This window comes from Larus michahellis, chromosome 3 (assembly GCF_964199755.1).
Source record: "Larus michahellis chromosome 3, bLarMic1.1, whole genome shotgun sequence".
Classification (NCBI taxonomy): domain Eukaryota; kingdom Metazoa; phylum Chordata; class Aves; order Charadriiformes; family Laridae; genus Larus; species Larus michahellis.
In genome coordinates, this window is record NC_133898.1 from 81,258,689 (window position 1) to 81,285,976 (window position 27,288).

General features: G+C 45.5%; 3 protein-coding genes across 11 annotated transcripts in view; all 3 read left to right on the plus strand.

Annotated features, from left to right (window-relative positions):
• The window catches only part of AK9 (adenylate kinase 9), a 75,064-nt gene extending 73,807 nt beyond the window's left edge, over positions 1 to 1,257 (plus strand). The window contains exon 38 of the mRNA XM_074580964.1: positions 916 to 1,257. Within this exon, the coding sequence (XP_074437065.1) occupies positions 916 to 1,118 (203 nt within the window). The 3' untranslated portion in view covers positions 1,119 to 1,257. The remainder of the gene's footprint in view (positions 1 to 915) is intronic.
• Positions 1,258 to 1,336: 79 nt separating this feature from the next.
• Positions 1,337 to 11,896, plus strand: ZBTB24 (zinc finger and BTB domain containing 24). Of its 5 annotated transcripts, none has more exons than XM_074580968.1 (8): positions 1,343 to 1,420; positions 3,228 to 3,335; positions 4,043 to 5,042; positions 5,464 to 5,631; positions 5,786 to 5,869; positions 6,562 to 6,645; positions 8,898 to 8,979; positions 9,891 to 11,896. In XM_074580968.1, exons 3-8 carry the CDS (start codon positions 4,070 to 4,072, stop codon positions 10,702 to 10,704), a joined length of 2,205 nt encoding a protein of 734 aa, XP_074437069.1. In that variant the 5' UTR covers positions 1,343 to 1,420; positions 3,228 to 3,335; positions 4,043 to 4,069; the 3' UTR covers positions 10,705 to 11,896. The 5 variants fall into 5 exon arrangements, 4 of the variants coding, with proteins under 4 accessions (XP_074437070.1, XP_074437069.1, XP_074437071.1 ...); XM_074580970.1 differs by having other exon boundaries at positions 1,352 to 1,420; positions 3,228 to 3,326; XM_074580971.1 differs by having other exon boundaries at positions 1,382 to 1,420; positions 3,228 to 3,321.
• A 4,190-nt stretch (positions 11,897 to 16,086) lies between these two features.
• On the plus strand, positions 16,087 to 26,307 carry PPIL6 (peptidylprolyl isomerase like 6). 5 transcript variants are annotated; one of them, XR_012585883.1, is made up of 9 exons: positions 16,087 to 16,208; positions 17,526 to 17,621; positions 18,068 to 18,256; positions 19,522 to 19,584; positions 19,752 to 19,899; positions 20,903 to 21,070; positions 21,234 to 21,290; positions 24,536 to 24,671; positions 26,081 to 26,307. XR_012585883.1 is itself a non-coding variant. In XM_074578324.1 (8 exons), the coding sequence occupies exons 1-8, from the start codon at positions 16,122 to 16,124 to the stop codon at positions 26,190 to 26,192; spliced, it is 888 nt and encodes a 295-aa protein (XP_074434425.1). In that variant the 5' UTR covers positions 16,087 to 16,121; the 3' UTR covers positions 26,193 to 26,307. The 5 variants fall into 5 exon arrangements, 4 of the variants coding, with proteins under 4 accessions (XP_074434425.1, XP_074434427.1, XP_074434428.1 ...); XM_074578324.1 differs by lacking the exon at positions 20,903 to 21,070; XM_074578326.1 differs by lacking the exons at positions 19,522 to 19,584; positions 20,903 to 21,070 and having other exon boundaries at positions 16,093 to 16,208.
• The last annotated feature ends 981 nt before the right edge of the window (positions 26,308 to 27,288 follow it).

Below are 27,288 nucleotides of genomic sequence, written 5' to 3' on the forward strand. Positions count from 1 at the left end.
CTTGAAAAATCACTCAGAAGCTGTTAAACGCAGTTGTCTACAATTTAAAGCTAGTGGGCTGAAGTGAAGTGTCTCATGGCACAGTTCCTTCATGCTATCCAGATTTTGTAATGAAAGTACCATTTACAGGGAAAAAAATGGTTATGATTTGGCTGTCTTAAATCACTCCTTCCCCTTTGCCTCAGTGTAACAATTAAAATAATAAAGAATACTCTGACGATTGGCACTCAATACTAATGTATGCCAAAAGATGGCTTAGGGCAGAGAGGCAAGAAAGAAAAGAAACAATACTATCTTCACTGTAAAGTTCTTGGCCCTGATCTTTCCTTCCTCCTCTGAAATAGCAGTCAGCTCTTGATTTTTTATGGGCAAAGCACAGGTCACAGCACAGTTGTGCCAGGGACGCAGCGCCCCATGCCAGCCATGCTGTGCCCGGACTGTCCCCAGCAGCGCCAGTTCAGGGTACGTGCTGCACCACCCACGTCGGCCATTGCCTCGTGGCTTGAGGGATGGCAAGCTGATGGTGGCTGAGCATGCATTTTGTCATTTCTTCACGAACGCCTTGATCTTTCAGAGTATTGTTACCCTCTGGGACCTGGGAACTTCTGAAACACCAGACTTTTGATTTGTTGTTGGTTTGATGCCAATGGGCACAGCCCCGGGCACTGTTATCTGGATGGATGCCCCATCCTAGAAGTGTTCGAGGCCAGGCTGGATGGGGCTTTGAGCAGCCTGGTCTAGTGGGAGGTGTCCCTGCCCATGGCAGGGGGGTTGGAACTAGATGATCTTTTAAAGTCCCTTCCAACCCAAACTATTCCATGATTCTATGATCTGTACCACAGATAAAAACATTTCACAGTTTCCATGACGCCATTCCACGAAGCTGACACTAAGACACGGCTCCGCTTCTTGCAGGCCACAATCCCCGGAGTCCGGCGCCGGCACGGCAGGCCTACCAGAGGAAGCTGGGGCACTTCATGGAGCAATGCCGCCTCCTCCCCTACCTGGCGGCGGCCATGGCTGGACCCTACCGGCAGCCGGGACTGAGGCCCCCCGGCTTCGACGGCCGGCTGCGGGCTTTCCTCTCCCTCAAGGGCGCCAGCCCCGGCCTGCCATAGTGCAGGCCGCAGGTTCTCCTTCACCCTCCCGGTGTGTACTTTCCATCATCCTGCCGCGGCGTGGCCGCTGAACGACGCCGCCCTCCCTAGAACCAGTTTTTCTCGGGCACGAAATATTAAAATTAAAATCTTTTGTCTGAAGTCGGGCCTCGTTTGACGCTCGCTGGGGCGGCCCACGCGTGAGGGGCGGAGGGAAAGGCTGCCGCCGCGCCGCGCTCGACGTCAGGACGTAAGGCGCGCGGCCTGCCGCCCGGGCCGGAAGCGCGGCGGCGGTTGCGCAGGGGGGGCCTGGCGGCGGAGCGGTGAGTGCCGGGCGCCGCCGGGAGACACCCCCCCCCGTCCATCCCCCCCCCCAGTACCCCTCTCGCCGGCGGCAGCCGCGCTGGGGGAGTCCGGGCCGGCGGCTCACCTCAGGCCGGGCAGCCCCCGGCAACGCCGAGTTGGGCCGCTGCCTCCGCCGGCACCGCCTCGCCCCACTGAGGGGGCGAGCGGCTTTCCCCGGGACGGGGGTGTGGGGGGCAAAGCCTGCGGGGGCGAGCTACGGAGCGCGGGGCTTCAGTGGGGCGCTGGAGGGGCGGCCGGGCGGGCGGCCGGCGGGGAGGTCGCGGTGCCGCCAGTCCCCGCGCCGGGCGCCGCTTCCTGCCCGCCCGCAACGGGGCCTGCCCTCCCTGCTCGGCCGTGCTGCGGTAGTCGTGGTCAGCCCCCCAAAACGCCGGTGTTGCTCCTGAGCCCCTCCACGGCTCATCAGCAGGTGAACTGAGCGTGTCCGAGCACGCTGCGGGCAGCACGGGTGCATTCCCCTTACACACAGGCTTATGCTAGAGTTAGTGGGCTTTCTTCCGTGAGCACGCTGATCGGGATTTTGCAGTCAAAAATCGTCATCGAACACCAAAGTCCTTCACGTGGTCAAAACCCACAAAACACCTACTGCCCTGTCTGGTCTTAGGGAATGCCTGCAGGCAGAGTCGGCAGCAGCTCTTCAGAGGTTCCTGTCGTCCCCTGTTAAGGCAGGGTGGTGTCAGATCTGAAGCCGTGCTGCAGGGTGCCCCAGTAACATCAGGCAGGCATCCTCCAGAAAGTAAGGTTCCCAGATACACCATTTGGCTCCGGCATGAACTGTTTGGTAGCTGAATGGGGCTAAAGATGGCCATCTCCCTAGCATTTAGGTATCTGAAGTCTGTGTTGTTCCATACAGCATTCCTTCAGTAATCAGAACTGTTGCGCTCACTGATTGCTGTTTAAATACATGCTTGTATTTAAAATGACAGCTTTATATTTTAAGATGGCAGGTACCTAACCTGTTTCACGTTTGGCTCAGCTGATCCTCTTGAAATGGACATTTTTGGCTCATCTCTTGCGTAGTATTATTTGGTGCGTTCTTCTGAAATTGCTGCATTATTTTTTTTTATTAGTTTTTTCTGCATTTTTACAATTAAAGGAGCTTGGCAAGCCACGTGGGTGTTTAATAGCTTAGTTGACCCTATTTTAGACAGAGCTCTTAGAAAAAGCTGCTGCTGTTCAGCTTTTATTGCCCGCCTCCATAGCCTGAGGTTTAGCAAGTAAGTGTTCTGAAAGAGAAATTTTCAGAAGGATAGAAATGGATAAAAGAAGGTATCCTGGTATGGTATGGAATGGTATGGAATAAGGGGTGGAATGTCCTGGTTTGAGGTAAAACAGAACCAATTTTCTGATCTGTAATTTTACTTTTTAGCTGGGCCTCTTCTAACTGACCAAAGTCTGAAATTAACAGCATATTGTTCAGAAACTGTTCACTCCCAGAGTGATAAGACCTGATTATACCAAGGAATGGTATGCACAGAGGCTCTTGCTTATACTTATTGCTATAACAACCAAGGTCAGCTCGCTTCGCTGTTTGCCCTGTTTGAGGGTTGGAAGCGGAGAAGCGTAGAGGGGTCCCACCTGCAGGGAGGAGCAGGCGGGACAGGTGGCCCAAAACTGACCAACAGGGTATTCCATCCCATCTGCATCACGCTCAGTATAAAAGCTGAGGGATCAAAGGGGCAAGGCTGCTCTGGCTCACTTTTTCTTCAATGGCCGACGTCTGAGGAGGACCCTGTCTGTTTGTCTGCCTTTGATCCCTGACTCTAGTTCCGGAATTCAGCTCCTGTCCATCGCTGACTCCAGTCTGGGACTTTCCCTGTGTCTGCTGGTGACGCGATCATCATCCTGGGAGCTGGATACGGTTTTGTATATATTGTATACTTTTTGTTCTTTAATTTTTATTATTCTATTATTATTTACTATTTTCTTATTTATATTTTCATTAAAGTAGTTTAGTTCTTTTTTCTAAACTCGTAAATCTCCTTATCTCTTCCTCTCTTCTCTGAGGAGAGAGGCGGGGGAAGGCCATCTATCGTTCTGCTTGGCCAATCCAGCCAAAACCATGACAAAAGGAATGGAGTCCTGCTACACTGATGCCAGTGAAGTTTTGTCATTAGTTGCAGGAATTCATAGCCTTGGCCCTGAATAATCTGAAATGTGCCATCTGCAGGGATGAAGCTGCAGTTGACCTTTTTTTTACTATTGTTTGTTTCCACTTAGGAGTTGTGAACAAAGACTTCTTTTTGTCTGATTGTTTTAGTGGTGAAAGGGGTTTTCAGAAGGGGTAGCCATTTTTTTAGATGCTATGCAGTTCACAGTACATCAGAGATAAACAAGTGAAATAATATGCAGTAGTTCTGATCTGGGAAGAAATTATTTGTATTCATTTCTTAGGATTTAAAAACACTTAGTGAAGAAAATCTGTGTCAGCATTAGTGGTGATTTTTTAAAGAAAGTTCAGAGGCCTCAGAATTGTTTCACAAACTATTGAACTCTGTTGCCTAGTAAAGCAAATGATATTTGGTGTCTTATAATGCAGATTTATACAACATTTCTTAATTAAAGCTATTCCGTTCCTGTAGGCACCTCCTTTCATATGCGCAGTAAAAATGGCAGAAATGGCTCCCGAAGCTTCTGAGAAACTGGTTGTCATCCACTCCAAAGCTCACAAAGATACCATTCTAGCTAATTTTGAAGAACAAAGGAAAAAGGATTTTCTTTGTGACATTACCCTAATAGTGGAGAATGTGCAGTTCAGAGCCCATAAAGCTTTGCTTGCTGCCAGCAGTGAATACTTCTCAATGATGTTTGTAGATGAGGGTGAAATAGGGCAGTCGATTTACATGTTGGAGGGAATGGTTGCAGACACCTTTGGAGCGCTGCTAGAATTTATCTACACTGGTTGCCTCCGTGCCAGTGAAAAAAACACAGAACAAATTCTGGCTACTGCGCAACTGCTGAAAGTGACTGACTTGGTTTGGGCCTGCACAGACTATCAGGCCAGCCGTAGCCCAAGTAATGCGTTACCAGCTCCAGCTAACAGTGGAGCCTCTGTAGCCATTATTGCAAGCGACAAGAAAAATGAAGATCCACCAAAGCGAAAACGAGGGCGACCGAGGAAAGTCAAGAATGTCCAAGAAGAAAAATCAGCAGCAAATTCTGCCGAAGATGTGCAGCTGAGAGAGAACAACTCCATGCAAAATAAGCAAAATTTTTTGAAAAAAGACACTGCAGAAGAAGAAACAGTTGTCAGCGAACAGGGTCCAGCGAGGAAAGATACAGAAGAAACCGAACCTGCTTGTGGCTCAGAAGCTGCGGTCGACTTGTCAGCTGAGAAAGATGAGAATTACGATCCCAAATCTGAAGGAATACAGAGCACTCAGAGCCGTTACAGCAAACGCAGAATAAGGAGATCAATCAAACTAAAAGATTATAAACTTCTCGGTGATGAGGATGAAAAAGGACTGGCAAAGAGAACTGATGGCAAAAGAAAACGTGCAGGTTCTGAAGCTCGCTGTAAAGACTGTGGCAAAGTATTTAAATATAATCACTTCTTAGCTATTCATCAGCGGAGTCATACAGGTAGGCATTAAGAGACTGCTGCTTTTGGGTTAGGGTTGAGTGACTTGTTGCTAAATGCGACCTAGTTGTTGAGATGTGGACTGTTGTCTACAGGCAGAACTGTCCGAAATAGCATGCTGAGCCAAATTGTGGCGTGTCTCCTGTGTTCGCTGTTTTATTCTTGTCAGCAGATCTCGTTAGCCTTTATGTCTTACCTTGATTGCAGTTTAGTTAATCATTTCTCCGTTTAAAAGTTGAATTATGTGGCGATACTTAAAGAATTGTTTTATTGCTATGGGAAGCTTGTCTCTTAATTCTGGTTATCACTACTCAGAAAACATTTTTTAGTAGCTACTACATTGCAGTCCATCTCGCTATCAGCTTAGAATATCTACTGAGAAAGAATGCATCTGTACTTAGAAATGTAATGTTTTGCTTCTAGGGGAGCGCCCTTTTAAGTGCAGCGAGTGTGGCAAAGGCTTTTCCCAGAAGCACTCTCTTCAAGTCCATGAGCGGATGCACACTGGAGAAAGGCCGTACACATGCACCATCTGCAGTAAGGCTCTGACAACAAAGCATTCTCTTCTGGAGCATATGAGCCTGCATACAGGTAAATATTTTAGGGCACACATAACCTCTCTCCCCCAAGAATTTGCCTTTCTTAGAAAAGGTATTTCTGCTCTCTCTCGTGTGTGCTGGTTTATTTATTTCCTTATGCTTGCTTTGAATGTGGCTTACATTTTAATAAGTGATTTTTTTTACAGGGCAGAAGGCTTTTACATGCGATCAGTGTGGGAAATACTTCAGCCAAAAGAGGCAGCTCAAGAGCCACTATCGAGTACACACAGGTATAACAAGTCTGGGTCGAAGAGCTGGCTTACAGGCCATGCTGATTTGTCCTCCTAAAGATTGGTTAAGGCTGAAAATTCTTCTTCAGCGATGCATTTAGTCTCTGCTACCCTGATGCATGGTATCTTGATATAACAACGAATAGGGTGAAAAAGACAAAATGGTGTATAATAAATGGAATGTTTAGAAAAACAGTTAATCAAGAAGGACTCTTATGATGATTAAAAATTAGTTACGCTGTATTTGACGTGCAACTTGATTATTTTAGCCCTGCTGTCTGTGTTACATAGAAACTAGGAATTGTGTAAACAATTGTGTCTGTTGCCTGTTGTGCGAGTTGTCTTGTAGTTTCCCACTACTACTACTTTGGACTAGTAACGGCAAACAAGCTTTAAGACGTGTCCTCACTTCTGGAGCAGGATGGAGATTAAGCTATGGATACAGGAAGTGATGGAAAAACTCAGAAATTACAAAGCTTCAAGAGTTTTGGGGGGAGCAAGTGTCAGTCCCCTCTTTTCCCATGATAATATTAAATAGAGAAATAGGAGTGTGACAATTAACATAGGGAGGAGGCAGTGATTCACCTTTTGTTTTATCTCTATATTATATCAAAGTGGTTATTTTACAGGAAAGTGCTTTAACAAAGATCACTGAAGAGATACACTGACACTTTTTTTATTATTGCGACAAGGCCGTTCACTGCCGGAATGTAACCAGTGTCGTCGCAAATTCATGGATGCAGCTCAGTTAAAGAAACATCTAAGAACACATACAGGTAATGTTGTCCATCATGTTTGGGTTTTTTGGTTTTATTTTTCCTTGAAGTAATACAGACAAAACAGTGCTAGGCAAATGGCACTTGCCTCTGTGGGATGAACTTCTGCTCTACTTGTACATAATGATGCCTGTATTGCAAATGAAGGGATTTGGCATCAAGAATCAGGAGCACAAAAAAGTTTGTATTACAACAGTGCAGAAGCGGTGCCTATTATAGGAAAAGCTTTTTTTTCCCCCATTCTTACAAAGCCTGCTGCAGAAAATGCCAGTTAGCTCTCCTGTGGTAAAATCCTGGACTGGGAATTCAGTTTATCAGGAGAGGCGCATCCAGCATGCATGGGGCTTGGAGTGAGCTAAGTAGTAACAGAAGGCGTATGTCCTAAATGGACATGTCCTAAATGCACAGACAGGGCACCCCTGTCTGTGAGGGGTAGGTGCTTATGAAAAATGCTGCTGAGCAGAAAAATAATTATTTCCATTTGCCTTTTTATTATGCTGTAATAAACCAGATGTTGGCAGGAGATGGGCTGGGGGGGATGACTTAATGCAAGTGCATCAGAGGGTGTTTTAAGAGATTTAGAGGGCAAGGGGATACTCGAATGGCTGGATAGCAGGCATAAAAATGTTGATCTAACATCTTGTGATAACAAGGCATAAGCTTCTTAAAATAGGTTTTCTTTGAAGGGTAAGTTCATAAGATCACTTGTAAATGTTTTTTTCTTTTAAAATAGCTGTAAACAGTTGTGGTTATTTCTTCCCCAAACCAAATTATTCTTAAGTATGTTGCCTGCGGTTGTAGTAAAATATGCACAAGATCAAGTAATGTATCTCATTCATTTCCTTCTCTTCCTCAGTGCAAATAACACGGCTTTAAATTCCCTGGGATAGGATGAGGTCAGAACTTGTGCCTTTGGGAGCTTTTGGTGTATCCAGAATAGCGTTAACTTGTGATACTTATAAATAATGCATTTTCTATTGAGGAGAACATATTGTTTGTTGACGCACATAACAGTTTTGTTTCTGAAGCTGATACAGCTCTATAATTGTAGTGGGAAATGAGAAGAGGAAGCATAGTAGCAAGGTAAATTGCAAAAGTAGATTAATTAAGATGAGTTCTAGCAGAAACTGCCTTGCAATATATTTTGCTTCCAGAAAATACAGGCCAGATACCAGTATTAACGATGTAGAAATAGCAACTGATCTGTCCCATCTCAAAAGCAAAGAGTAAAATTCTAAGGAATTTGGGAACAGATGTTAACATTGATATGACTGCTTTGGCAGAAGAATCTCATGAGAGTACAGTCTACTTAGGAAGTTGCCCCTGTTTTCAGTAGGAGGCTGGGACTAGCAGATGAGAGATCCCTTCTGACAGATGTTTCTTGTTCTCTCATGCTTTGCCCCTGCCCTCCAAAGCCACATGAAAGCTGCTAAGCGTTGCAGTTCTCTACTAAATGTGATAGAAAGAATGGACTTCCTTGGAAACCGGCTGCTGCCCCATCCCCAGTTTTAGCATGCTTGGATGGTGTGAAGTACCACAGTGGGATCTGAATTCTCGTGTCTAGTGTCTTTAAGAAAGTTCAGTGTGATAAGGATGTATTATGGTCTGAATTAGGATTTGCTTTTGTTGGGTAGTATCTGTTTCTTGTTAACCTTTTTGTTGCTTAATTTGGCTTCTCTGCTTCTGCTCAATTAGACACAAGAATTCCAAATGCAGTAAAAAAACCGAAACCCAGAATTTATTCAACCCACCATAATTTAATTTTTTTCTGACTGGTGTTCCTAGGATGTCATAGGTTTAGGATGATGGAGCCTTATAGGAAGACAGCCAGCTGGTTAAGATAATGGACTCACTTTTCATGTTTGGAAATCCAGGCTTACTCATCTGCATGGTGTTGCATGTCAGCCTAACATTAATGCCTGCTAGTTCAGGGTCAGCCTTTTTCAAACTTGTCTGTTCCGTGTGGAACACCTGCATCTGTGTCGTAGGTATGTTTTTTGTTGCTGTGAGGGTTTGGGTCACCTAATTCTTTATCTTCAAAGGGGAGAGAAACATCAGAGATGTACATTTAAAATACTACACCGTCATTGAACTAGTGAGTGTATTCAATTTCAGGTATCTGTCCTGACCCATGAAAGAAGCATGAGGCTTTGACATTACACGCTTGATACTGTGTATGGTAAAATATAAAATGTTTAATATATTGATGGGAAGTGCTATATAAAAAGTAACCTCAACTTTCTTTTTGATAGGTGAGAAGCCCTTCACTTGTGAAATTTGTGGCAAATCATTTACAGCTAAAAGTTCTCTTCAGACCCACATTAGAATTCACAGGTAGAGTATGTCTAATTAGAAGTTACATTTTTAAAGAATGTAATGAAAAACTGATACCTGTATGTAGTGCTTGTTCAATTATAGAATGGTCAGGGCTTGTTTGCATTTTGAATGGGTGGTTAAAGACTGATATTTTTGTTTAATCTATTTTAAAGAAATAATTGGTAGTGGAAAGTACCGCACTGTTAAATACTAGTGTGCCAAGACATTGTAAGATTCCTCTTTTGTGTATTGTCTCTATTTAATGGCAATATACTTACTGCTATATTATTTACGTGAAAACTACCATGAATTTTTGGTTGACAGCAGAACAGTAGCCATGGTGTAACAATGTTACTGGAGCATTGTCCTGTCTCCCTATACTCTACCATGTCTCTTTAATAGCATTAGTTATCTTTTACCCATGTCAGCATGATGTATTGCATAAAGATGTGTAAGATTTTGAAATCATTGGAGAACTGTTGTGGGCCTTATGTAAAAGAAAACATTTCCAGTAAAATTTCTCATCCCTTTGAGTTGGGCAGCAAGTTAGGATTTGGACACTTCTTTTTGTTTTAAGGCCCATGCTCTTAATAAACATTCTTTAAACGGCCAGTGCTTGCAGTTGTGCAAAGTTGTTGCATTCTTGTCGAGGTCTATCAGCATAGAATTTGTACCTCTGGTATTATGACAGGAGGGCAGTTATGTTATCTCTGTAGCTCTTGAGTATGTACTAATGAAAGTACAGTTTGTGAAGTCAAATAGAAATAATTAGGAAGTCAAATAGAGAACATTTTAAACATCACTATTATTAAGTGCTTACAATTTAGGAAAGCAGAATAATAATTTCAGTTTTTTATTCTATAATAAGTTGCAGTAAACATCACTATCAAAATGAGTGTTTTAATGAGATCAAATGCACTCTTTTGCAGAGGAGAAAAGCCATATTCTTGTAGTATATGTGGAAAATCCTTCTCCGATTCCAGTGCTAAGAGAAGACACTGTATCTTACACACAGGCAAAAAGCCTTTCTCCTGCCCGGAATGTAGTTTGCAGTTTGCTCGTCTGGACAACCTGAAGTCTCATTTGAAAATTCATAGCAAGGAAAAGCAGTTTCAGGAAGCCAGCGTTGCTCCGAGCACCAACACTAATTCAGAAGAAGTGAGAAACATTCTTCAGCTGCAGCAGTATCAACTTGCCACCTCTGGAGGGCAGGAAATTCAACTACTGGTTACAGATGCAGTACATAATATAAACTTCATGCCTAGTCATAATCAAGGCATTAGTATTGTTACTGCAGAAAATGCCCCAAGTATGACGACAGATCAGGCTGCTAACCTCACGCTGCTCGCTCAACCACCACAGCAGCTGCAAAACTTGTTGCTTTCAGCTCAGCAGGAGCAAGCGGAACAAATCCAAAGTATCGATATGATTGCAAACCAAATAGAGACTGCTCCACCTGAACAAATGCATGTCATCACTCTTTCTAAGGAAGCACTAGAACATCTCCACGCTCATCAAGGACAAAATGAAGAAATCCACTTAGCAGCATCTTCCCATCCAGCTCAGCACGTGCAGTTGACTCAGGAATCAAGTCAGCAGTCTCACTCTAGCCAAGATACCGTCCCTTCCCATCAAATCAGTGAAGAACAGAATCAAAGCGTACCTGTTTCTGAATCCCATCAGCAGTCTCTGTCAGTAAATGAGTCATCTCATGAGCATCCTATTCAAGGACAGGCTTTCTGAAATGCTTGTTTGTCATCAGAGAGCTAGGCTATAGCATGCTTCTCACCCAGGCAGTGATTACACGTATCATACTCTTTTCTGCAGCATAATCTCTCTGAGGATGCATTTCTTGGTGATTTTTGATGGGTGGCTTTCAGTTTTCTTAACCTTATTTATTTTAGACTTTTTTTTAATTTTTCCAGATTGGTATTTCTCTACCACTTAGTCCATACCTCACAAGCGATTAACCTGGTTTTTTGTGCCTCATACACATCCATGCCTATTGAGGAGATATTTGGCCCCTTATTTGCATTTCTGTGTGACTCTCCAGAGGAGCGTACCTTGCTGGTAGAAGAACAGTGTTTAAGATGTCTGCTGATCAGAAAGTACAACTTTTCTGATGAAGTCAACGTTACCTGAACTACTGTTAAGCTTAAGAAAACTGGTACTTTTTGCAAAGCTAACACCATATGTCTTATGTTTAATGATCTTTCTCTCTGCAGGTTAACGTGTAATTTTCTATGTGATCGTTCCCTGAAGTGCATTTTGATTTATTGACTACCAAATTTGTTTGGTTTGGGTTGAAATTATTGCAGCTTTTGACTGGCCCTGGATCTCCCCTTCTGTTTGCTGTATGCTATACAAGTTTTGCTCCTTGTAAGTGGTTAAGCCGTTGCACTTGAATAGTGGTAAGGAGATGCGGCGGTTACTCTGGACAACTGAAAAGCCCAAATTCTGCTCTGTTAGTTCTACCGCTCACTCCCTGTGTGACTGTGGTCAAGGTAACTGACCTCTGTGCCTTAGTTTCATCATCTAGTAAGTGGGGATAGCGTTCACACGCTCTGCCAAGCACTTTGAAGAGCTCTTGATGTTGAAGGCACTGTCTACTGAAGTGCAAAATTCTCTTCCTGACAGGACTCAGTCTAAGCTTCAGAGCCAGTGTGTATTTAAAGTGTTATTTTTTGTACTTTGGAGAGCAGAATGTAATGTTACTTTTAATATATGTAAAAGCTGGTAATTGTTTTTGTGGGGACTTGAACAATGAATAGAATCACTTCAGAGCATAATGAGCTATATAAATGGGGCATATTGCGTTGCAGTTGGACAGCTATTTTTGCTGACTAGATTAGATGTGTACAGATTGTTTTCAATGACTGACTGACTGACTGCTAACACAAAAGATTTGACATCTTAATAAAATGCCATGCCAGAATACGTGCTTTGCATTTTCAAGTTTGGCTACTGGTAACATCTCACATAGTATACCAGTGTGTTAAAATCCAGATGCAATGCCATTGGTACTTAAAGCAATGTGCTCAATCATCACTTCAGTTTTAAAATGCCATACTTGTGATTTATGTTGATACTTTATGTTTTAACAAATGAAAAATGTAAAAGGGAATCAGCAGGTGAATTTAAAAGCAAAGCAAAAGATCTTTGTACATGCTTGGCTTATATGACTGCCCAGAGAGAGTCACTGGCATAAAAGCCTAGTGCATAGAATGATAGAATAATTTAAGGTGGAAGGGACTTCCGGAGGCCAGCTGGTCCATCGCCTTCCTCAAAGCAGGTGCGCCTAGATCACGTCACTGTTGTCTGGTTGAGTTTTGAATGATTCCAGGGATGGATATCCACAACCTCTCTAGGCCACCAGTTCCAGTGTTTGACCATATTTGCAGTGAAAACAAGTTTCCTATATTTAATTGGAATTTCCCGTGTTCTGGTTTGTGTCCACTGCCTCTCGTCCTACCGCTGCACCTTCAAGAAGTGTCTGTCTCTGTCTTCTTTACACTATGCCATTAGGTAATTGAAGACAGCAGTAAGGTCCTCCCAAAGCCTTCTCCTCTTAAGGCCTGAACAAACCCAGCTCTCTCAGCCTTTTCCATCATGTGCTCCAGCTCTTTAATCACCTTGGCATCCTTCTGCTGCCATCAGACAAGTGTGTCAATTCTGTCTTGTTCTGGGGAGCCCAAATTCTGGATGACATTCCTTGTTTGGGTCCAGACTACTCAGCTGGCTCAGCTGAGTTCGGGCGAGTGTCTTCATTTTGTCAAAGTACTAGATCAGTTTTTATATAAACGGATCATGAAAAGGGTAGACAGTGGGAGTAAACCAATGCAAAGAAAATATCCCACAGCAAAACTCTAGTTAGGCTTTTCATGTTTCCTTTTTTCCTCTTGGAATGGAAAATTACAGTTTGTGTACTTCTGCCACCAAAAAGAACCATCATATTCTCCAGTTGTACTTCAGAAACTTGAAGTCTTGATGCTGCAAGAACAGATGAAAAAATACAAGTGAAGCTTGTTACGACATCTGTGAAAGTCTTACTGATTAATTGTATAAATTTAAGTTAATGATAAATATTATGGAGGTTTCATCCTAACAGCTTTGATTTTCTCTAAAATACTGTAATGTGCAGTCATAATACTGTCTGGTCATAAGTTTACAGGAGCTTGCACCGAGTCCTTCTGTGCCACATACTTATGAATCCTGAAATGTTTAATCGCTGGTTACAAGCTAAATCCTAAGACTACCAGTAAAATAATACTAACCTCTTTTTTTTGAACCTTGATTTGTTCGTTATGAAGTTCTTGCAGGATTAAATATGGTGCTGCAGTTATGCTTGAGCCACTATCGCGTAGTGATTGCTTGATGCTTTCGCTGTAAGTAAAAAGAATGATGTTTTGGGGTTTGGATTTTCCTTATGCTTTTCTACCAAATTACCAATGAAGGAACAAGCTTCTGAGAATAGCACAGCAGTGATTCATCTTCCACTTGCGTTCCTTAAGCTGTCAGCACACATTGTAGCTTGCACTTGAGAGGCTCGCGTGGTTTCTCATACCACAAATGTTGCTTTTTTGACACCATTTGCTTCCTTCCTAGTGAATGCATTTCTATTAAAGATGAAAAAAAAGATCCCTCTTCTGTGTGTGCATTTTTAAGGCTGCAACTGAAGCCTGGGATTGCTTTGAATTTGAAAGGAAAGCCCTTCAGCTTTGCTGTTTAGTCCAGCTGCCACCAAGAACCATTTGGCAAAAAAAATGCATGCCTGAAAAACCGTTTCAAAGTAGTTCTCTAAATATCTTTGCTCCTTAGCCAGTAAACACCTTAACTTCTCATTTTCTCACATAGAGTAATCTGCTTAGCAAATCCATCTCGCTGCTCACTATGTTAAAATGAGATTAGGGTTTTGGACATAAAAGCAGGAAAAGAAGTAGACTACAGAAAGATCCATTTCTGTGAGCAATTAACACCATTGTGTGTTTCTTCTACTCCATTTGTAAGTTACCCGGTGTAGTTGAACTCTAAGAGGATTTTACTATTCCTTTTTTGAATGCAGGTTTATGAAGTTTTGGCTTTTTCTGAAGATTTTGGCTGATTCTTCAGGGGAACGTTGAAGCAAATTCCTGAGGGGTGGAGCAAACAGGCGGTGTTAAGCGGGTATTTGAGTGTTGTGTGTATACTTAGTTTGCGTGCCAGTTACATTCACGGTTTAGCTGCAAGTAGCATTTCTTGACCTCGGCAATCTAAAGTTCAAGAGAGTTTGCTGTTCTGCGCGTGGAAGCCCCGACGCTGGCAGTGTGCATTAGACCAGCGGGCCTTCAGTCCAGCGTCTTGGTTTTGACAAATGAATGTCAGAATATTTCACGAGCTGTAAAAGCGAATTATCCTGGAAGGAAAAGCTTCAACCCAGCACGCGTTACTTTGCAAGGGCTTTTTTTTTAACTTGTTTTATGCTCTCTTTTCTGCTCAGAGGGACTTAAAAAGCACTAGTAGGTGTTTTACAGCAATTACTTCTTAGCATCTAGGTGGAAGAAGAGGTGACTACCTGGCCACAAACTCTTTCAAACTGAATGTATATTCACAGGTTAAAGATAGGAGTGTTGAGCCTGGCATCGATCTTGCCAGTCACTCAGGAAAGAGTTTGGCTTGCATCTCTTTATTTGTAAAACACTTGTTTTACTCTCTTAGCTGGTTAGTCATCGAGATCAAGCTCATGGCTGGTGCTTGCTAAGATCTATCCTAATGTGCTGGTTTGGGGGTTTTTTTTAATGCTTTCCTACTTCACCTTAAATGAAAGCTAGCATGGGATACGTTCCTAATCATTGACCCGATGCCCACGGGAGTGTAGCAGCCTGGTACATTTTCTGTCTGCCCACGTCTTCCATTCCTGCAGCAGACAGACTGTCTCACTGACCGGGCAAGTGCCCGCATCCCGGAGAAGCTGGGTCCAACTCGGGAGTGGCAGGGAGGAGACCGGTTTGCAAAGCAGGTGTGCCCTGGAGTCTGGGCAGCAGTCCTGGCTGCTTCCTGGATACCCTTGTCTTCCCCTGGTCAGAAGTCCGTCTGTGCAGGCTTTTTCCCAACCCTGATGCTATTTCAGAGTGTATTCTCTTTAAGAGTGGGGAAGGAACTGGCAATGCTGTATTTGCCATAGCTATGGTTTCAGGACCTCTTTTATCTATTCACTTGAGGCATTAAAGAGTCTGCTTCTTGCAGACCTGGAGTCCTGTGAGCTATGACAGTCCTGTATGCTCCATCCCTTTCCAGATCCTCCATAAAACATGGTGAACAATGAATGGTTTTCTACACCAGATGGACCGCTGTTCATCTCGGGCCCAAGCGATTCTTCCGAATGGAAAAAACCATCCAGGCGTATTCTAGGTGAACCAGGATCTCACTGTAGTATGCTTAGTGCTCATTTCTGTGCGGCATGAGCCAAAAGGGCAGGAAGCTGCTGCCGTGGCACAAAGCTTTGCTGTGGGAGCCGCGACCCCTCTGGAAGTGTCCCCTTGATGTGCCCAGGCTGCCAGCGGGAACGATGTCCCAGCAGCACCCAGCGAATGCAGCTGCGGGAAGGAGTTTCCACATTCAAAAGGAGATGCAGACTTCTTGCAGGGTGTAATTAAGCTGTAAATCTCATTGTCATGGGATTTTGCAGGTGCTGGATTTGTCTGAAAAGCAAAGATGTTCACATGAAAAACAGCCACCATGGGGAATTAAACAAAAAGCTACCAGGAAATCCTTGAGCAGAGGCTCACCGGAGGCTGGGAGAGTAATGGGGAAGCACAGCTCTCATGTTTGCTTGTTCTTACCACTTTTTGCTGGGCATCTGCTATTAGCCACCGTTGGCAACAGGATCTTCATCCTCTCTTTTAAATGATCCCATACTGGTGGCATCCGCCATGAGCTCTGCAAAGAGTCCTTTTCAGTCCTCTGCCCTGCCACACGCTTTCCATGTAACCTTGTTTTCCTTCCTTCAAGGGAAAACAGAAATCAGTGCATTTCCCACCGTCCGACATGGTTGAAACCCGGTTACATTACGCTTGGGAAGTTCTTAGAAATGCAGAAGCGGGGGTGGGGGGAATGTTGGTGTCCGGCGTTGCCATGGAGCCGGGCTCTGTTGACAGACTGGGACTCGTGGTGGCTAGGGTGCCATGGGCCCACAGCGGGTGCCGGTAGCGCTGATGGTGGTGGGGCTGCTCCGCGACCCAGCTTTCCACGTGGCCAAGTGCGCAGCAGAGGTAACCCCTGGGCTTCAACCCCAGCGCTGGGTTGGGAGCAGCGGGGAGCGGTGTGGGCTGGAAGTAAATAAGCAGGGGAATGCCTGCACCCGGCAGTGGCTCTTAGGAGGAAAATATTCAGATTTTCAGGTTTCTGCTCTTCTTTGGTGCTGCCAGGCGCAGGCATCGAGCTTTTATGGGCTCCGAGCTGATCAGGGCCGGGGGGGTGTCTCCACTGCAGCATCCTCACCTCCTTGTTCCTACACCTCCAAGAAATTTTATGGCTGTGTGATGCTGTATAAGATTTCAGGCACACCGAAGCTCTGCCCGGCTTGCTCGGCAGCTTATGGCAAGTCCCTTAATGTAGCTCTGTTGGTGCAAATGAGAAAGCAAAAAGCTGCAAGCCTCACGGGGTGTCGTGGACTTTTCACGAGGAGCTCGGCCGTGCGGTGGATGGGGAGCACGCAGCCCAGCGTGGGGTGGCACAAGGCTGACCTGCACGCCCCCCCTGCCCCTAAGAGTTTATCTGCCAGGCTTGTTTCCCAGCATTGCTTACAGCTAATGAAGCTCTGCAGCAGCCTAATCAGCAGCCCTAAGGACAAGCCAAGCCGATAGCTGCAGGAGGGGGGTGCCTCTTGGCTTTTTTCCTTTTTTTTTTTCCGGCCACCATCCCAACAACAGCAAAAGGGACTCTGAGCTGAACAGAAAGTCACTTCTTTGCTTTACGCCTTTTGAGGCCAGCGGGGCTGGCTTTAAGCCACAGCTTGTGACGCTCGTGTGCCACAGCCCACATGGAGCTGAGGCGAAACTGATGGGCAGCGGTGTCCCGTGTCTAAATAGCGGTGTGCTCCTCCTGAGGCAACGGCACAAGCAACAGGGATGGGAAACTTTCCCCTCGCAGCCTTCACCGAGGCGCTCGCTTGCCCCAAGGCCCTGAGCCCAGTCTCCTGGGACAGTAGAGGACCGTGACTCCCTACATGTGCAAAATGCATGCAAAAATGCTGTTGATGCTCAGCAGCATCTCTGAATGTCTCACTGCTTATACTCATCTCATGGCGGGGGAGTGCCAGCACAATTCAATAATATTTGTGAAGCAGCCCTTCATGTAAAGGAAGACACCCACTACATCCGCAAACAGGGATTTAGAGCTATTTGAGGGTACTCCTGCAAGCGTCAGGAATTACATCGGAGGCATGAGGGGTGCAGTGCAATAACTGCATTAGAACGTGGCTTAGGTTATAGTTGATCAGGGAAATACAAGCTGTGATAGGATATGGAGGAGGGGGTGGGTATTAAACTTCTCGTAAGTAATTTTTTTTCCTTACCTTGAAAATCTAGGCTCTGAAGCTGAAGTTTCCAAGGAAGTTTGCAGACCCTGTAATACAGCCTTTAGTAGAATTTGCATGGCATGAATATTTAGTAGAGAAAAAGAAGGTAACTCTCGCTTTCTCGGGTTGTTTCAGACACAAGTCTTCTCCCTGGGGCTGCAGCACCTCCCAGGTCGGTGCCATCCGCAGGTTTCGGAAGTGAGCTTTTCCACCCCGATTTCTTTAATGTCCTCAGAGACCTCGAGGCAGGATGGAGCTCTCCGGGAGCTTTTCCTATTCAGTCTGAGCTGCCCCTAAGGTGACACCCAGGTGACTGTTGTCACGATAATGTCCCCTAGCAGAGGGATTCGGACCTTCAGAGCACGTAACTGTGTGCAGCATCAACACGCCTCCCTGAAAGCTGCTGCCCAACCCCTTCCCATTGGTGGGATTTGTGGTTTGAAAAGTAGGAAAAGCATAAAAATATCACAGGCATGATGGATTGTTACTGATTGCTTCTTCACTAAATATGTAAATAATCCCTGGAGGCTTTGTTTTCTTTCTGAAATGCAGGAGCTGAGAGGTGAGGTGTGGGCGTATGCCTCCTCGGTGATGTGCTTCGTTGATGGCCAGCTGTTGGGGGACGAGAAGAAGCTGCTCAAGTGGTCTTACTGTGAGTGGGACTATCGTGACTTTAAGCCCAAGGCACTTTACCAAGCGATTGCTGAGGATTTCTACAGCAAATACCTGAAAAACAGCCAGGCAAGTAGCACTGTTTTACGAGAAGAGTACAAGGTCTGTAAGTGGCTGGAAAGGCTGTCAGGTGAGAGGCCTTTGCTTTCTACAACTACCTGAAAGGAGGCTGTAGAGAGGTGGGGGTTGGTCTCCCAAGGAACAGGCAATAGGACAAGAGGAAATGGCCTCAAGTTGCACCAGGGGAGGTTTAGATTGGATATTAGGAAAATTTCTTCACCAAAAGGGTTCTCAAGCATTGGGACAGGCTGCCCAGGGAAGTGGTTGAGGCACCATCCCTGGAGGTATTTAAAAGACGGGTAGACATAGTGCTTAGAGATGTGGTTTAGTGATGGATTTGTCAGAGTTAGGTTGATGGTTGGATGTGATGATCTTAAAGGTCTTTTCCAACCAAAACGACTCTATGATTCTATGGAAGGGCAGATACCATGAGGAGGAAGGAGAGCAAGAACAGCAGAGGCAGTTTCTTGGTTTCTGCCCTGTGATGGCAGAATCACAGCTGGGGATGGAGTGGCCGGTGGGGAGCATCCCCTGCCAAGGATGGCAGAGCCTCTGCACCTCTCAGTAGCCAGGAAGGGGCAAACATTAGCCCGGATGCCTGACACATACTAACTGCTTCAGGTATGAAGAGAGTTCATTGCCAACCATGCTCTGACGGTGCTGCTTCAAAATCCCAAACCTCCCATCCCTTGGGTGTCAAAATTCTTGGGTACCCTTATTCTTGGGTACCAAAAGCCCAACTGCCAAAGGTCTCTGTTCCCAGCCAAGATCCCCTGAAACGCTGTGGTGGCAGGAGGTGTGATGCTGCTGGCGCCGGCACAGCATTGAGACCAGAGAAAAATATAATGTCATCCTAAAATGGCTATCGTAGAAGATACAGCGTTGATGGTATGCAGATTTGACGCTGGCTGGGAAGAGAGAAATGTCCATTTTGGCAGGGTGGCTGGTATTCCTATGGATTCATTTACTCCTGCCTGTATGGTATGGGCTGCAGCAGGCACGTAAACAAATGCAAGGGGAAGAAGCAGGCCCTGCCCAGTAGTTCGCTTTAACACACTGTTAGGGTTATTTCTGCCCAGAATGAAGTTCAACATCCTCTACTCTCTTGTTTATTTAAACAAAATAGTAGGGATGCTGTTCTGCAGTGTCAATCCTGTGGACATTTTCTGAGCCCATTTGTGCCAGGCAGCTGGACACTGGCCTGCGTTAAGAAGCGAGTGCAGGACGGAGAGCTGGCATTTCCCTCACTGCATTTGTTCTTCTGCTTTAAACAGCACGTGTTTGTGTACCTGGAGATAGCCATTGAGGAACAGCCCGTCGGGAGGCTGCTCTTTGAGGTACGTTACGGAAGAGAAAAGCAAAAGCGAGGAAAAAGCGTACCCAGCTCAATGGTTTCACCTGCTGAAGGAGGGTGACAGAAATCTGCCCAGTGGATGTCAGCTAGGAATTTCACACGTTGTCAGCTAGGAATTTCACATGTGTTTTCCTCTTCTCGCTTTTGCAGCTCTTTTCGGACGTGTGTCCCAGGACCTGTGAGAATTTCCGCGCCCTGTGCGTCGGAGGAGCAAAGTCTCTCCGCGACGGCCGAGAGCTCACCTACAAAAACTCCCTTTTTCATCGTCTCGTGAAAAACGGGTGGATTCAAGGAGGAGGTGGGTTTCCAGGTGTCCTGAGTAAATCCGAAATGGGGGTGGGATGATCTGCATGAATAACAGCCTTCATCCACAGAGATGTAGCTGAACTGCATGACACAGCTAATCTCTGCAGGACAAGTTCTCAATTAATATATATATAAAAACCAGAAAACTTTTTCTCTTTTAGCCTTCTCACTTTCTAAACATAGGAAAAGTTTGGATAATTTGTTCTTTTGATTATCCAAGACCTTTTCAAAAGAATTTAGAAAATTAATTTAAAGCAATAACTCTTTTTCATGAAGTTCTTTGGTAAGTAATTAGGAAACTAATTGGAAACAGGAAAACACTAAGAATAGCCATAGAAAACATATTACTTGTTTTATGGAGAGAGAAATTTACAGAAGCATTTAGCCAAGCGTCAAAGCCCTTCCAAACGTGCTGATGAGTTGTCTGAACGCCAGTGCTTTGCCTGGAGTTCGGCACTGATGAGAAAGACACTATGAACGATGATGGGTCACGCAGTTTGCCCGACATCCCCAGGGAAGTCAGATAGTTAGTGTATCAGAAGGCATTTCCTTCATTACTTCCTTTTGGTCTATCACCTGTCTTATCTATTTCTATTTCTTACCTACATTTGCCTTGCCTGCTCCACACTTAAATCCATTTTAAGTTTATACTGTGAAGATACACTTCCTCCTTTCCATGAATAACTATGCAGGTATCTATGTAGTCCATAAAAGCAACCTAAAATTACAAGCTTGCTACTGTAGAGGACTAATCATAACCTGATTGGTGTAAGACAATGTCTAAATTAATTAACAAAACTAGACTTCTTTAAAAATATAAATTAAAAAATAGATGCATCAGGCTTCTTTAGTGTCTTACCCATCAGAAATCTGATTCAATAGGAGTTTCTCTCTTATCAAATCTCTTTTCTTAGACAAGTTAGTGGTCTGAACTCACCATAATACCACAGCTGCATTTTCATCCTTCCTTCTTCTAAGTCTGCTCCCTCCGACAGATGTCCTTCTCCAGGATGCCCCTTCCTCGGTTGGTCGCTGCCACCGCAGGAGCTCTCCCAGCAGGAGATGCTGGACCTTCTCAGAGGGACAGTGACTAAATGTGCCGCGTGAAATAGTTCTCCATAGAGAGACCGTCTCTTGGGATGGAAGCAGAGCTCTTCCCAAAGGTCTGATAAAATTTTGGTAGTAAAATAGAAAGATGGATAAAGTTGTTCCCCCAGGTTGACACTCAACCCACATCTCTGACTTTGGCTGAGCTGCTCACTGACAGCCCCCAATAACGCCTGTGATAAACCTGGTCTGTGATGGTTACTTTTATCTACCCTGCAGATATCATAACTGGAAATGGAGACGAAGGAGAGTCAATTTATGGTCCCACCTTTGAAGGTATGGTTCTTCAGCTATCTTACTGCACAAATGGCAAATTTCTGCAAAAATCAAGTTGTTTACCTGATCTTATTCATGGAATAACCTGGGAATTTCCTTTCATCTCCGTAAAGCAAAACAGTTTGCTTTTCAGTCAGAATTATTATCCACTTGCATTAGCACGAGTGGACTGCTTTAGCAAGGTCACTTTTTGGTCTGTCACCTTGGCCCCCTCCTCTGATGTCCCCTGCCCAAGGCTCAGCTCCACCAGCCCCTTCTCCCTGCCTGAATGAGGGTCACCTGCTCGCCAACTTCAAACTGCCAACACTCACCTTTGTGGAAAAGACCTTAGGAATGTAGAAGTGGATTTGCTACAGATCTCTAGGCACCCGATACTATGCATTTAAATGTTTAAATGCATTTAAAGAAATGGAAGTAAGATGGCTTTAACTCTAGATTTCCTGGACCTCGGGCAGCTTTTCAGGCTTGGGGACACCACAAGCATCGCTGCCAGCGGTTACGTGAGTCTGCGGATGTAAGGGGAGCTACTTCTCAATCTCACATAAAACCGTGAAAGTCAAGAAATGACAAACGTGAGCTAAGTTTAACAAAAAATGTTCCCCCATACTGGTATAAAGTAATAAAATGTAAAGAGAAAAAGAGCATTATAACATGCAATATTTAAGAAAAACAACTCATATAATTGACATAGACGTTTGGGATCTTCTGTTTAGATTAAATGCTACCCATAAAGATGTTTTATGACAGTTAAAGCACTTTTGAAACTGATTTATGGTCCCTTATATAAAAGCTTTCCCACTGCCAATGGCGCAAACGAGATGACATTTGAGCTGGCTGGGCAGCAGCCAACCGTGAGATCAGAAATGCCACGTGTAGCTGAAAACTTCCCTTCCCAAGAGGCTGGAGAGCCCACTTGTGAGGAAAAGCCGTTCTCACCTGGAGGCCCCAGGACGGACGGAGCAAAACCCCAGGACAGCTGGAGGCAGGTCACTAGCCCGCTCTGCCCGGCCGAATCGCAGTGCTGGTGGGCAAGAAAGCTGCTGGAAGTGGAAGCCCGGGGTGTGGGATTTAAGGCAGTAAATGCTACACCCTGCCTAGAGTGGGCAGGAAGGGGCAAAAGTCACTTCTTTGATGCTGGAGCTCCTGAAATAGCAGCACGGCTGGACTCTCAGGACACGCACATCTCAGAAAGAACATAAGCTGGTATCGGACAAAACTAGGGCTGGTTGTTAAATTGTTTGCAAGGCAGGCGTCACCGAGGATTCAAAAGCTTGTGAATCCTCTTTTCCAGCAATGCTGCCCATTAGATTTGTGCGAGCGCACATCTCGCACCCTTCGCACTTTCTGTTTGGGTAGAAATCCTCTATAGAGGAGGCTGGGGGTGCGAGGCATCTCTGCATCCAGGAGAGCTATGGCCCCACGTGCGCTGCCTGGGCTGTGGCACAAAGCCCCAAGCCAGCGCACAGCATTTTGCTCCTAGCTCCATCCTCTTCCTCCAGGCAGAGCTTGTGCTTTCCCTGCACTACCCAGGAAAGAAGCTGCCATGTCATATGGGAAGGTGACAATGCGTCAAAAATCACTTAAGTAATTTTAAGGTGGATTTAATTTGGAATCTGTCAACCTTGAAAGTGTCCCTGGAAGAGTTTTATTACCCATACTGCACATACTCCACATGTTGATGTATTAAAGGAGAGGATTTCTAATTCTTCCCCTCCCCCTTTTTAATTAAAAGTTGCTTTTCATCCATGAGAAAGGTGTTCACTTGGGTATGCCTTTATATTTGAAGGCTTAGATTGCTTTCCCAGTACTTCCCGCCAAACTATTTCACACTGAGGGCAGAGGACAAATATCTTCGATATCTGAAAAGGGTGAGAGATGCCTCTGTCAGCCAGTAATGTTCCGGGAGATTCTGTGCTTGGCACGTGTCCGGGCACTGCAACGCTTGCTGAAATTAATGGGATGCAACCGCATTTTACTGTAATGAGCTGAAAGGACTGAGGTAATTACAGAGAATCACTCGGATTGGGAGCGTCATGTCATAGGACAAAGCATCCTATGCCAAAATTAGTCTGCTGAAGTCATTTTGCAAACCACAAGGCAGCGGTCAGGGAGTAACTGTTCAGTTAAAATTTAATTACCTTTTTTATGAATCGGTTTCTGAGAAGGGCTCTCAAATAGGGTAAAAAGAATTAAAAAAAAAATTATAGAAAACAATAAAATCTAAATATTTCTAAAGTTTCCTTCAAGCTTGTTGAGAGCTCCGTGGGGCTCTTGACTATTCAGTGTGATGAGGCCAGAGATGGGTGATGGAGGAGGTCAGGACCAGTGGACTCCCTGCTCCCCAACTCATAGCCAGGCTCCGCTCCCCAGAGCAGAAGGAATCAAGTCCTTGCCATCATTCCCCAAACCTGAGCATGCCTAATGCCTATCCTTCCCCAGTCATCCCTCTGGAGAGCCACTTCTCTCCCTCACCAGTCCTTCCTCAGCTGACACTGAGGATCCTCTTCACCTCCTCATGGCTCTTGCTCCCATTGTCGGCCTCCTCTCCTCACCCCGGAACAAAGCTTCTGCTCTGGGAGCACCCCGGCCTCCTGAGCTAAATATCTGCTCTCCATTGATTCAGCTCTGTCATTTTATTCGGCTAAAGAAGTCTCCTGCTCGCCCCCCGATGTGAGTTGCCGAGCATCCCACCCCAGCCAGGCATGTCCTGCTGTCACAGCCCCGACTGTGCTCGTGGGGGATCTTCTCCTCTTCATCACAGGCAGCAGCATGAGGGAGGCAGAGCAGAGGCTGTGCTTGGAGCATCCGCTTTGTCTCCCGCCTTCCTTGTCCACACAGTGGGAATAATCCCAAGTAGCCACAGAGAAATGCTGTGCTAAGTGCCCCAAGCTCCTCCGGCAAGAGGCATTACAGACCAACAACAGGGAGCCAGAGGCATCATTGTTGTGGCTGTAATACTCAGAAATACCTAGAGTGCTCTTTTGTGGATATTTTTTCATTAGCTTCCTCACTGGCTCAAGCACTAGGGAGTAGTGGGAAGCTCTTTCTAGGAAGGTCATTGACTCAAACCAGATTTTGCTCACATGATACTTGATGGGACCTTTGGGGGAACAGGAGAACGAAAAGGGAGAGGGGGGAAGGAGGAAAGGGGAGCTTGCGGGAGCTGCAGGGGGGAGCTGTGTGGTGAATAGCAGCAAAAGGAGCAACACAAACTGCAGCCTTTCATCCCCAAACTCTTTCCCTAGATGAAAGCTTCTCCGTCCGTCACAAGGGAAGAGGGGTCCTCGGGATGGCCAACAAGGGCCGGCACAGCAACGGCTCGCAGTTCTACATCACCCTCCATCCAGCTCCCTACCTGGACAAAAAATACGTGGCTTTCGGGTAGGTACACACAAGCTTGCATGGGAGGTCACCCTGGCCCCGCAGGATGATGCCCAGGATGAAGCATCCATGAAATCCCTATGGCAGCTGCCTCTGGCCAGGGGGAGGATGGACAAGATAGATTTGAAGTACCTAATGACACCCATCCCTCCCTTTCTCTGCCCTGGCCTGCCTTGCTCAAGCTGTAAAACCCTATGGCAAAGCTGCACCGGAGCCTCTCCGGGATGATGGCTACAAACTGATGGCTGCATGGCTCGGTGCCAGCCGAAGGGGGGCTCTGACGGGCAGGGGGGTGTTGAGCAAAGCCTTCGGGCTCTGCTCTGCCCTCACAAGCTGAACAAATTTGTTTTAGCAAATGCGTGCTGGGAGTTTGTTCTCAGTAGGTCAATGTGTATGGCTGGTCCTGTTAAGACTTTTAGGTTTTCAGGAATATAACAACATTATTGCTCTGAGCAGTTTGCTTGATATAAGAGAGTAAAATATATACGTATTGACACAGAACAAGAAATCCACAGCGCCGATTCCGTGTAATCACATCATGGAGAAAGACGGCATTTTTAAAGGAAGCAAAAAGCACAACTGTGTAACCTACAGAGAACAAACCAAAAGTGATTGCTGGCTGGCAGCTTTCACCTCCAGTTTCTGCCTTGCCACCAGCTCTGTGCAATCTGAAAGATGTGGGATCCATGATCTTCTAGCCAGGCCCTCCTAAATCTGAGTGGGAGTTTAATTCTGAGGAAGCAAAAAGCAGCCATAGTATACAACAAGGACAGCTGGGCACTTTCCAGCTCTGCTCTGCTCAGTCCTCCTGACATCCCCACTTGGTACCACTGTGCTGGATGGGATGGGGTGGAGTGGGATGGGATTCGGTATGAAGCTCTCCAGAGCACTGCTGGCATCCATCGCCGTGCCGGTGCCTGCAGGAGACACAGCTCGTGCTCCCGCAGCGTGGGAGCCAGATAGGCTGAAAACCATCCAGATTGCAAAATGTTGGACTGTTTTCAGGACTCAGATTGGCATTGTGAAGGAAGGGAACGAAAGATGTTTCTCATGGAGTCACTTCTAATACTGTCACTACTGACAGCGTGTCTCTTGACTTCTTTCTCCTCAAAAGTAATGGCCATTTGTAGCCAGGGCACACGGTACAATGCTTATTTCTTTAAATAAATGTAGCTGCATAAAGCCATAGTATTTTCACCTCTCCTAAAATGCCAACAAGAGGCTACTTAATCAAGGACTGGTGGCATTTGCAACTCCACTGCAAAGAACAGCTTTTTAAAGAGCAGAGTGGGTGCAGCCTGTCGGTAGGAAACCAGTGCCTGCGTTTCCTACGGCCCTGAACAAGCCGGAGGCTGTGGAGCTGGCTCCGGAGGGAGACGGATCATATGTGCACTTTCTCCACCCCATAGGCAACTGATCGAGGGCACGGAGGTCCTCCAGAAACTGGAAGTTGTACCTACATATAACGAAAGACCTACAGTACCCTGCAAAATTATTAACTGTGGGACGTTCAAGCCGTGATCACTGGCTGGTTTTCCTGCCCGCTGTAAGGTAGAGCATTGTTTTCTGCTCAGCTTTTTAAACACCTTGATGGCTTTCACTTAAGGCAAAAATAAAAGCACTTCTTGCACACATGAATGGCTTGTAAACGTTCTTCTGGCTTAAAAAAAATGCTCATAAGCTGTTAAAAAGAACTTCTACAGGAGCATAGAAAAAGACTTGTGAACATATCTCAGTCCCAGTCTACAGTTTATGGGAAATGCTGTTACTATGATTATATAGTTGAAAAACAGATATGATAAAATGCACTTATGGCTGAAGCACAGATGGACAGATGGATACACACCTACAGAGATAAAGCCAGCTATTCCTGGCTACATTCTGCCTCTACCACAAGTTCCACAGCACAATTGTCCTGCCAGGTTTGCCCCATATATAATCTGCATATGGTAACTCAGACATCTTGGAAGAAAGGAGAAAAAAACTGTTTGCAGGACTGCGGCCTCTCTGAATGCCATACATTTGATCCCACACTGACTGCTACAGACTAAAAGTAATGCCCTGGAAATTAGGTTGGGCTGCATCAGGCCAAAAGCAGGAAATGGTAGAGCAGGCATAAGCTTTAAGTAATTATTTTTGGCAGATGGTCTCAAATAACAAAAATGTGACTATTGCCACTAAAACAGAGAAAAATATTGTTTATAAAGTTACTGCAAACCAGGAAATTTTAAGGTTACGTGCAGATGCAAATATATAATAAACAGTGATTGCTAGTGTCAGAGATTTCTTACGTGCAAGATCTCTCTGATGGGTCCAGCAGAGGGCCACGAAGATGATCAGAGGGCTGGAGCACATCTCCTATGAGGACAGGCTGAGAGAGTTGGGGTTGTTCAGCCTGGAGAAGAGAAGGCTCCGGAGAGACCTTATAGCAGCCTTCCAGTGTCTGGAGGCGGCCTGCAAGAAAGCTGGGGAGGGACTTTTTACAAGGGCATGTAGCAATAGGACAAGGCGTAATGGCTTCAAACTGGAAAAGGGTAGATTTAGATTAGCTATTAGGAAGAAACTCTACTGTGAGGGTGGTGGGGCACTGGAACAGGTTGCCCAGGGAGGCTGTGGA

What these genes read in the sequence shown, in the direction of transcription:
- PPIL6 (XM_074578324.1), top strand. Translation starts at nt 16,122, where the DNA reads ATGGGCCCACAGCGGGTGCCGGTAGCGCTGATGGTGGTGGGGCTGCTC. An exon ending in TGGCCAAGTGCGCAGCAGAG is followed by an intron (nt 16,209 to 17,525) that starts GTAACCCCTGGG and finishes TTGAAAATCTAG; the next exon opens with GCTCTGAAGCTGAAGTTTCC. An exon ending in CGGGTGGATTCAAGGAGGAG is followed by an intron (nt 19,900 to 21,233) that starts GTGGGTTTCCAG and finishes TCTACCCTGCAG; the next exon opens with ATATCATAACTGGAAATGGA.
- ZBTB24 (XM_074580969.1), top strand. Translation starts at nt 4,070, where the DNA reads ATGGCAGAAATGGCTCCCGAAGCTTCTGAGAAACTGGTTGTCATCCAC. An exon ending in TCATCAGCGGAGTCATACAG is followed by an intron (nt 5,043 to 5,463) that starts GTAGGCATTAAG and finishes TTTTGCTTCTAG; the next exon opens with GGGAGCGCCCTTTTAAGTGC. An exon ending in CCACTATCGAGTACACACAG is followed by an intron (nt 5,870 to 6,561) that starts GTATAACAAGTC and finishes TATTGCGACAAG; the next exon opens with GCCGTTCACTGCCGGAATGT.